General features: G+C 39.1%; 1 protein-coding gene across 1 annotated transcript; it reads right to left on the bottom strand.

Annotated features, from left to right (window-relative positions):
* Positions 1-185: 185 nt before the first annotated feature.
* Positions 186-10,205, bottom strand: LOC121521033 (ALK and LTK ligand 2-like). The gene is made up of 6 exons (XM_041804740.1): positions 9,390-10,205; positions 8,528-8,876; positions 7,113-7,166; positions 6,880-6,960; positions 6,708-6,782; positions 186-1,660 (listed from the first exon to the last, which is right to left on the bottom strand). Exons 2-5 carry the CDS (start codon positions 8,805-8,807, stop codon positions 6,718-6,720), a joined length of 480 nt encoding a protein of 159 aa, XP_041660674.1. The 5' UTR covers positions 8,808-8,876; positions 9,390-10,205; the 3' UTR covers positions 186-1,660; positions 6,708-6,717.
* Between the last annotated feature and the right edge of the window lie 486 nt (positions 10,206-10,691).

Raw genomic sequence — 10,691 nt, forward strand, 5'->3', positions numbered from 1 at the left:
GGGGTTGTGGCAACCCTCTTACCCGCCCCAACAGTACCCTAGGCTATATTTAAGCGCAACATCTACCCATAACTCCACCCTAAAGCTGTGGTTTTTGTTTTGTTTTCATCAGATTATTTTCCTATGCCCTTGTTAATGTACAAAGACATCCAGAGCATGACCTGGGTTGTGTCAATCCTCCTTCCCGGCCGATGGGACCCTCATGTGGGCGTACTCGCTATTAAACACCTTACTTCAACCTCAAATTTCGGCCCAAACATGCCTAACACTTCTGCACAGTACTGTATGTTTATGCTTTTTAGGTTTTCATGGTAGATCATATCCCGTTTCCTTCCTCCTTCTATTTAACTTCTTGATATTTGAAATTGACTACTGGCCACATTGAGTGATAAGGAGGGCTGCATATGGCCCCAAGGATGCATTGCAACATTCATACACTCATGATTCGCAACCCATAGGTAGCAATACAGTTATGTAACCTTACAAAGCAGATGGATTCACCCGTTTGGTGTTGCAGCATAGGCCACGTTTTTTTTTTTATATTAAATAGCGTTGTTTTCTAATATATTCAGCAGACCCTTTTAGAAGAACAGTTGTCCTAGGCTAGATATTTGACCACTCAAAGCTTGATAACAGAAAGTTTGATTTAACTCTAACCACCATTTGAAAAGAAAAGGACTTAATTCTTTTTAAGCTCCCCCATTTAACACTTTGAAATCTGTTGCTCAAGAACTCAGATGATCATGTGCTGATTCAGGGAGAAAACAAATCAGCAGGAATTCTACAAAAGACAAAAAAGACCATTCAAATTCGTACCAATCTTATAATTTATTTAAATATATTTAATTTTCATATATTTATTTATATATAGATATATTTAACAGCCATTTGATAAATGCCAGTCGGTTTAATTTAAGGTAGACAGGTGGATTTCTCTTATGCTTTGCTTTACAGTATATACATACCTCTATTGTTTAATGTGGTCATAGCGTATACTATGTACAGTGGAACTGTGACAACTCCAGTATATAAATATAGACTGTACCACGCTCTACAAAGATCCACAGGAGGGCTGTGACTTACAACCACCTCTTCTTTTTGAACATGTCTCTGCCAAAGCGCAGAGAAATGTTTGTTATCAATAATGGAAACAGTTTATTTCAGTGTGAGCACAAGTGGATAAAAGTACGCTGTGACTGCCAGTCGGGGGTCTGTGACAGCGTTTTGTCTGCGTTAGTGCAGTAGAAGGGATGGGCCTCCTAGTCATGCTAAAAACAGCAGCTACATTTGGATCTTGCTCTTTTCTTAAAGAAATGAACAAAATTTAAATATGCAATCCCTTTTCTTTTGTGTTTTTGGATGGCAGCATGGAAAAAAAGGCCCCATGGGTGTCTTTTTCAGCCAGTTCGTTCTCCACCATTCACTGCTGCCATCGATTTCTTGTTCTGGTTCTTCCTCATGGTGAAAGCCGACCATCAGGGCCCAGCCAGAACAAAGGGATGGCAGAGATCCACGCCTCAGCAAAACAGGCCGCACTGCAGGGCAAAACTGTGCTTGCCATAGCCGGGGCTGCTCAGAGTATTTAAGGCTTCCCTCTTACTGTCCAAGGCACTTTTTTTCACAAGTTTTTCCTTCTTGAGAACACGAATTAGGCTTCCTCCTGTATTAAGAAAAAGAGAAGAAATTCAGAACAGTCTTCAACTTGGCAACGCCTGACATATTCTTTCAGGAAGAATCAAGAAACTTCATTTGTCATGGATATGGTGCTCCAACTGTGCCACTGCTAGGGGTCGGGGATTTTCTGCGCAGCATGCATATCACCACTGTGTGTCTTGTCTTCAGAACAAGGACTTTTCACAGCTTATATAAGGATTCTGTTATAATCTTTCACTCTCTGTATTGATATCTCTAACTCAAGTGCATTTAAAAATGAGTGCATGAATTGTGGACCTTGATTAATCACAACTAAATCAATTAATCCTGACAACCCTAATAATATGTATAAGTATCTCTATCTGAATCAGTGTTTAATCATCTTAATATATAAAATTGTTTCGTTATTTATGAACTTAGAATTAGCCTTTTATTCTTACATAGGAAGGATGCCCTCCACAGACTCCACTGGTTGCATCCTACGTGAGCATCCTAGTCTAGGATCTGATTGTTAGATGTTTCCAGTATTTCCAGTTTTACACACTGTATCTCTAAAAGAAGTGAACTTAGTTTTTTAGGTCAGCGTTGTCATAAGACGTTAATTATTTTTCTATTTGATAACTTTAATGCCGGAGCCATAACTGTACGAAACACAGCAAAAACTAGAACATGATTCTTGTGAAATGGCTGGAATCGTACAGCACGCGCAGATTTATTTGTAGGCTTGCGTTTTTTTCTACTTCCTTTAGAATATTTTATTTTTTATTTATATTGTTTCCTGGCACCTCAAGGGTTGTATTTATTTTTCGTTGTATTTGTACAATCATAATAAAGGCATTTTAATCTATTCTATTAGCAAAGAGATTTTAGCTGCACTACAGCAACTGTCTGGTGGTAGTACTGCATTAAAACCAGGTGCTGGTTCTAAAATGGAAAAAATATTGTTAAGATATCAGCTGCTGGATTCTTGAGTTCTTTTGTCTGTTTGTGTTTTTTAAGAAATAATGACTGAATATTCCAAAAAACATTTCCCATCCCATTCAGTTTGTGGAGTTTTAGCTAGAACCTTTTATAGTATGTGTTTTATAAGTACTGCTGATATTGGTATTGTTACGATAGAGAAATGTATGTATGTATGAAAATATCAGCAAGTTGGATATTAGCAAAAATCCAATGTTGTGCATCCCTAGTTCTGATGATGAGCGGACTCCTTGGGATTTTTATATCATTGAAATATAAGTGGAACATTAATTTGTGAACATGATAAGGCTGTAGCTGTTCATACAATTAATACTTTGAAGTTGTTTATTATAGAAAAGTTTTGCCAATATAATGTTATGTTATTTTCCTCTGAACTTTGCAGTTGTGGAGATGCAAAACACATAAATAACAAAGTATTCACACTATTTAACAAAATATGCGTTGTATTTTTTTTTTTTGTTCTTTTGCGCTAATGCATTTTGTTTGGAAGTGGAAGTGCTGTCTTTCAGCACATGTAGCACCTTCTAAACTAAACCACAGATAGGATTTACTTTCATTTAACCTGAACAGTACAGTATATTTCACTCTATTATATTTATATTTTTTCTAAACTTTGATTGCTTATTATGTATTATAGAAAAGTATGATTAATCCATAAAAAATATTAGGTTATTGAAATCAGACCACTGTCTAGACCTTACTTTCATAAATTCACATGTAGACTCTCACATTTAATGAGTTTGGAAATATTGACATGTAGGATATTGGAGCAAATCAAGTGTTGTACATCCCTAGTTCTGAGGATGATGAGCGTCCCCCTTTTGGTTATTATATTATTGAATATATGACTGAAATATTGTCAGAACTTTAATTTGTAAACATGCAAATTTTGTAGCTGGTCAAGCCAAGTACTACTTTTAAGTGGTTTATTGTGAAAAGCTAAATTAACATAAATTATGATATTTCTCTTAACTGTAATGTTGTAAAGATACAATACACATAAATAATAAAAAATCATTCAAAAGTTTCAAAAAAGGCAGTACATCTCAGAATCCAAGTTATGGAGAACAAAAAAAAAAAAAAACCATTTTTACTAGTTTATTAGGCTCACATCACAAACGCATTTTGGCACAAGGCCTTCATCAGAGCATTTGTTAGACTGAATCTACAGATTCCCTTTTTAAACAAACTCACAAGAGCAGAGTCACTACACAGCTGGAGGCTGTGTCTAATTAGACAAGAACCAATCACCTCTTTGTCATTGCTAAATCTGCAGCTGATAACACTTCAGAACGAAGTTAACTTCTACAACAAAAAAACAGAAACAAATTCAACCAATGCTGTGATCATTAATCAAAACACATATCCTGTACATCATATTACTTTAAGAAACATTTTAAGCTGAAGTCATGATTGAGTCCATTTGGTGTCATTGTATTGAGAGTATGTGATCCAAAACATTTCTCTCTGGGCTGGTCTCCTCAGGATGTCTCCTCCTCTACTGGGCATTGTGATCTTCTCAATCCCATAGAACTTGAATAAGGAGGGTAAACCATGATTTGCTTCATGATCATGTTTGGCAATTGCATAGTCCATGTTACCTGCACAGATTGCTGTTTTGTGCTCTGATATCTGTTGCTTGAGAGGCTGTTTGGTTTGTCCAATGTATGCTAAGCCACAGGGACATAGTAACTTATAGATAACATGAGTGGTTTTACAGTTTATAAGGCCTCGGACTGGGATTTTCTTTCCAGTGTGGGGGTGATTAAACGATTTTGTATTTGTTGTATTGTTGCAACAGGCACAGTTACCACATCTGTACATTCCAGTTGTTGTCAGCCATGTGTTTTTCTTTTTAGTGATGTTCCTGTACATGACAGTGTTTTAATTGTAGGTGCTCTCCTGAATGAAAAGAGGGTTGGAGATTTACAGGTGCCCTTCAATGATGGTTCTGTTTCTAAAACATGCCAGTGTCTCTTAACCACCTCTTTTATTTGAGAAGCACACTGATTATACTCAGTAGAGAAACACACATGATCTGGAGTCCTTGTTTTTGGCTTGTGAACTAAAAGATCAGAGTGGGAAGTGGTATTAGCTCTCTGCATGGCTTTTTCAATGGACTTAGATGTGTAGCCTCATTCTTTGAACTGATTTGCTATGATAGTTTTTTTTAGAGTGGAAGTCAGAACAGTTGCATTTCAGTCTTAAAAACTGTAAAGTTGGTATATTATCCTTAAGATGCCTGGGGTGGTTGCCAATAGCATGCAGAATTGTATTATTTTCCATTTCTTTCCGATAGATAGAGGTGTGAATGGCTCCATTATTGTCTTTTTGGATTGTTAAATCCACATAATTAATTTTGTCAGTGCTCTGCTCACAAGTAAATTTCAGGAAACTTGAACTGTTGTTCAGATATGAAACAAAGTCATTCAGTTCCCCCTGTGACCCCTCCCAAAACAGCAGAATGTCATCAATGTACCTTTTATCTTTGAATGATAGGGGTTTTTGTTGGGGCCATGTACATTTCCCTACAACCATTTCCCAGCTTGTTGCAGGTACCAGTTGGATTCATATTGCATATTGTTACAACTCAGTACCAGATGTAACAGCTCCAATAGGAAGGTATTTGGAGGATTTTGTGTTTCTTCTCTCTTGGACAGAAAAAAGGCAGTGACATCCAGAGCATCACTGTGGGGAATGCAGCCATATACCTCAACATCAAGAGAGGCCAGTATTGTGTTTTCATTAAAAGTGTAGTCATTCAAACATCTAAGTAAATCCTTTGCGTCTCCAAGATGGGCAGGTAGGTTTTTAACAAAATATTTCAAATAGAAGTCAACATATATTGATAGTGGTTCAGTGACTAAGCCTCTTCCTGAGACTACTGGCCTGAGTGGGATGTACAGATGTGGTAACTGCCTGTTGCAACAATACAACAAATACAAAATCGTTTAATCTACCCCCACACTGGAAAGAAAATCCCAATCTCAGACCTTATAAACTGTAAAACCACTCATGTTATCTATATGTTACCATGTCCCTGTGGCTTAGCATACATTGGACAAACCAAACGGCCTCTCAAGCAACAGATATGAGAGCACGAAACAGCAATCCATACAGGTAACATGGACTACGCAATCGCCAAACATGATCATGAAGCAAATCATTGTTCCCCCTCCTCGTTAAAGTTCTATGGGATTGAGAAGATCACAATGCCCAGTAGAGGAGGAGACATCCTCAGGAGACTAGCCCACACGTAAGCGTTTGTTTGTGATGTTAGCCTAATAAACTAGTAAAAAGGGTATTGTTTTGTCCTCCATAACTTGGATTCAGAGATGTGCTGCCTTTTTTGAAACTTTCAAATGATTTTTGACCTTGGGCTTGGCACTCCACTGATGGTCTACATTGATGTGAAGCGCAACTTTCCCCTCCAACTGAAATAATAAAAAAAAAATTCTATTTGAGAAAATAAACCTTAATTTTTCCTTCTTTTGCTCTCATGTTTTACATTTGGTTGTTTACCACCGTATTTTTTAGGAACTAAACTAAATCACAGATATAATTCAATTTTTCAATATTTATATTTGATCCAAATTTGAAGGATTAACATTTCTTAATAGAGAGGTATGATAAATCCTTAATAAATATTATATTATTGAAATAAGACCACTGTCTAAACCTTAACTAACTAAATTTACACCTACCAGCTACTATGCTACAAATCAGTGACAGTGATGGAATATTCTAGCAAAACTAGGGAGCATTTTTCAAGTACTTAGAATTTGATGGCACTTGGCTACTTTTATTTGGGCCACATGATGATGAGAGTTTTTTTTTATTTTAGGACTTAATTTACCATCTTGATAAAGAGTACTTCCTCCAACACTGCCACAATGTTTAAACCTTATGATACTGAAATGATCTCCTGTGTTAACTTTTTTCCTTCATTAATTCTATCACTTTATCTATTAGGTCCAAAACATCAGCACTTTAGCCTTGTATCCTGTGTATACACATCTCTTAAACAGGATAACACACCTCTGTTTTCATTCAAGTTGAATATAATACTCTACCTTGTGTGTGCTACCCCTCCGTGCACTGGGGGCTGCCGGCGAGTCTTGTGAGAAGCCGCGCACATCTTCTGAAGACTGAAAAAAAAAAAGATGAAACAGAGATGACTGGAGTGTTGTTGACACAGGATTAACAAAGAGAACAGTCCCTCCTCATGGTGGAATGGCAGCTTACACGCAGGTATGGTGCAGTCTCTGGTGTGGTGGTAGAGCCTGTACACATGCTTCCTGCACTTTGGACTGAAGTAAAGCGGACCTGGAGGGGAAGAAAGGAGGCTTTGAGGACATTTCCAGCACCACGGGCACTTATGTATGTTAACAATCATTTGTTGTCTTCTTTTTCTCAGTTTGCAGTTAAACTACTGGCAGTAAAGCACCAGTGATACACAATAAAGCTGTGAAACATACCTGTTATATGTTTTAGCAATCTCTCCTTTTTCCTGAGATCTCTTGGGTATACAACTGTGGAGAGAGAGAAGGTGTAAGGTTTGATTTTGTAAGTTTAAATGCATAGCTGCCCTTTATATAGCTCCAATTAATATTAGCATTTTAATAAAGCCTCAGTGGGCATCAATTACCTTGACTATTAAGTCATATTCCAGGAATATACCACAGGGAAAGTGTTTATTTAAATTTATTCAACCAGAAGAACCTCATTCACAAGAGTGATAAGTATGTCTACAGCATACCAAAAAAACAAAACATACTCTCTCATTGGCCCCTGGCTGTACACACAATACATTAAAAATGTCTGCCTCTAAACTGGTAGCACCATGGCTAAAACACATCAGCTACAAGGGAGTGTTTTAGGTAATTTTAGGTGCAGTGATCCTTCAATTTCATTCAATACTGAGCCATCATTTCATCTTGGGGGGCCAACATAAAAGATCACACCTAGGCATTGGCAAAGGCAGGCGAATGCCTAGGGCTTCATGCTCCAAGGGGCCTCCGTAGGCGAAGCAGGCGAGCATCAAATGTGAGGTTTATCTCTAATATTACTTGTAAAGATGTAAATAAGGGGCCAAGAGTGAATGACATAGCATCAAAATAGTCCTTAGGGTGGACCAGTGGTCCCAATTGCAAGGTCCAAGCCACTCAAAACATCCCCAACATGCCTTCACATCAAGCAAATAATAGTTATATCCTTATTGGCACACTGAAACAATAAATTATTGGATAACTGTTTGGTGAATCGCATGCAATACATAAAATGTTTCATTTGTGGCAGAGGGATGGATATTGCCTAAATTGTAAGCAGATATTCCTATTTTGGTAACACTTTATTTGAAGTTTTATTCATAAGACTGACATTATGCAGTCATAATCATGACATGACACCTGTCATTAACATGAATAGGGCTTCATGAATGTTGCCATTAAGTGTCATAAAGTGTCATTCACTAAATTATGACACCTTTACCGCAAAGTTGACATTTTTTTGGAAGGCTTAATCATGATAACTTGACATTTGCGGTTAAGGTGTCATGATTTAGCGAATGACACTAAATGGCAACATTCATGAAGCCCTGTTCATGTCAATGACAGGTGTCTGTCATGATTATGACAGCATAATGTCAGTCTTATGAATAATACTTCAGATAAAGTGTTACCCCTATTTTTAAGGCTTGCAGGCATGTTCAAGTATTAAGATGTGGTAAACTTGAGTCTCTGGCTTTTTTCCTGAATAGTGATGCTTCAAAATGTTTTGTTCACCCGCTATGCCTGCTTTCAGCTAAATGGAACAGGGCCCCACATTAGTCTTTGCCTTGGGCCTCTTAATGACTAAAATCACCCCTGCGTCCAGGCGACAATCCGTCACTCACCGACTACTTGATCCCCTCTGTCCGTTTTCATGCTGTGTAAATCCCTCGGCTCCACCGGAGAAATCCTCGCCCCTGACGTTACCGCTGCTTCCGTTTTGCCCCGGCTCTCCTCCACGTGCTTCACAATCTCTACCATACGCTTCAAGTCCTGCGGTGTGTCCTTGCCGGCTGCCGTCGACGCCGACGGAGCCACCGAGGGCGCGCTCTCGCTGCAGTGTCCGGTCAGCGTGCACATGAGTAGCACCAGTCCCATGCTGAAGTGCCTGCGCAGGCCGATCATAGCTCCCACGGAGTGCGTGAAAAAAGACGTCTTCCTCCAACAGCTCTGGGGGAAAGTTGACCCGGACACCTGCGGGAAAAATCGAGAATATAAATCACCTAAATCAATCTTATTTACGCTTTAGTTGGCCTAACATGGTGAAGAAGGGCTTTACTTTTTGGCAGAAATTACTCCAAATGTTCTCCACAAAGCTGTCCAGATAGATTCATAGGCTAAGTTCAAATCTAATGAAGTCTAAATAGGCACCACATGGAGTCAAAATTTGCGCCCTTTCTGCAACCACTTTAAAGTTATCCATTCTCCAAACTTTCTTTTCCTGTCACACAAGCCGCATTATAGCCCAGATAATCCATATTATAGTTCAGCCAGGTTTCCATACATTCCTTCAATAAAGGATAATCCCCGGGTGCTATTTTGCCCATAAATCAATGCAAGCAGGCTGTAGGCAGAATGCCATGATCATACTTGTGGCTTTCAGTAATCCAGTGCAGCTAAATGCAATTCACATAAATAAAGAAAAGGAGAAAGGATATGTAGACAAAGGTTTTGGTAGCGTAACTATTTTTGTAATGAATGAGTTACCTTTTTTTTTTTTTTTAAAAATCTCTGTCGCCTTTCTCAATATTCTATGATCACGTCCCGGTCCCGTGCGTCCAACTAGGATGACATGGAATAGAAAGAACCGTGCGCAACTGTACTCCCGTCTTCTGCTCGGTTCAAATGATATCCTCTTGATTTCTGCTCTTATGTAGAATAAATCAAAACTTCAGAAAAAGAGATGAGTGCCCGCTGAGAATCTTTGACCATCCTCTGAACAGCAAAAGTAGTCAGAGAGCTCGAAGATCCTGTGCTCCCACTCCAGCGTGCGTCCGCGCCGAAGTCTCAGATAAGTCTCCTTGACGTGAAGCTCACTTTTTATTCTGTCTCGCGGACGCGGTCACCTGTCCCTCGTGGGTTACTCCGCCGTGCCTGGGATGAAAATAGGACACATTATTTGCATCACCGAGGAGTAAAGGCCACTGGAGTTACTGGCCATCACTTGAGCGCCGTTATAAGTTTTCTGCGCCCCCTCCCTCTTCTCCGTTACTCCATTTATCAGTGTACGCAGTTACAGGAAGCCTTTTTTCCTTGAACACTTCCACTGAAATTCCCAATCAGTCCAGTATTGAGCGCAGATACCGGCATCCTAGTTGAAATACTCCCGTATCCTTCTTGTGTTTCTCCTCGGTTCATTTAGAGCCATTGCGCACTTTAAATCCATAATGGGAGAAGAAACACAATCGCACCCTTCGAGGGTGGCTTTTTGAAAATTAACACGATCTTTAAAGCTAATACACTTTAGTTCCCGGTCAGATAAGCCACTACACACAGCATAGCAGAGGTTACAGAAGGTTTTTTGGCCACTGGAGATTAGTTTTTCTCGCCAACTGTAGTTGGAACAGCTTTTTAAAGTCAGGGTGTGCAATTGGCTCCCATGCTCCCCCTCCTTCAAATCTGACTGCCCAGTGAGGCTTGAGCAGCTTACTGTGAAAACACAGAGAGAAAAAAAGTCATCATGTTGCAGAACTACGAGGCTAAAGCCATCACAGCGCCACAAGTTAAAATGAAACTGTATGATGCTTTAAACATCAGCTCCAAATAGAGCATCAAAATGTGTTTTAACAGCATAAATAAGCCATAGAATGGGTTACACATCTTCTTTTCTCTACCATCTTTTCATTTTGAACAGTGAAGTGTCACTTTTTTACTGCTGTCATTGCAAAATCACTGCTGCGCCCGTGCGTAAAAGTTTGGTGCTGAAAGGACAGCGCGCACCATCAGAGCTCAGGCGATGCTGCGTCTTACCTCAGAGTTATTTTGGTCCTAAAGCAGCTCAGTGATAAC

The sequence above is a fragment of the Cheilinus undulatus genome, linkage group 14 (genome assembly GCF_018320785.1).
Source record: "Cheilinus undulatus linkage group 14, ASM1832078v1, whole genome shotgun sequence".
Lineage (NCBI taxonomy): Eukaryota > Metazoa > Chordata > Actinopteri > Labriformes > Labridae > Cheilinus > Cheilinus undulatus.

Bases quoted from the DNA above. Each gene is read 5' to 3' on its own strand.
- LOC121521033 (XM_041804740.1), bottom strand. From the start codon at position 8,807: ATGATCGGCCTGCGCAGGCACTTCAGCATGGGACTGGTGCTACTCATG. The intron at 7,167-8,527 runs GTGAGTGACGGA...CTCTCTCCACAG, and splicing joins CAGAGGGGATCAAGTAGTCG to TTGTATACCCAAGAGATCTC. The intron at 6,961-7,112 runs GTATGTTTCACA...CTTCCCCTCCAG, and splicing joins ATTGCTAAAACATATAACAG to GTCCGCTTTACTTCAGTCCA.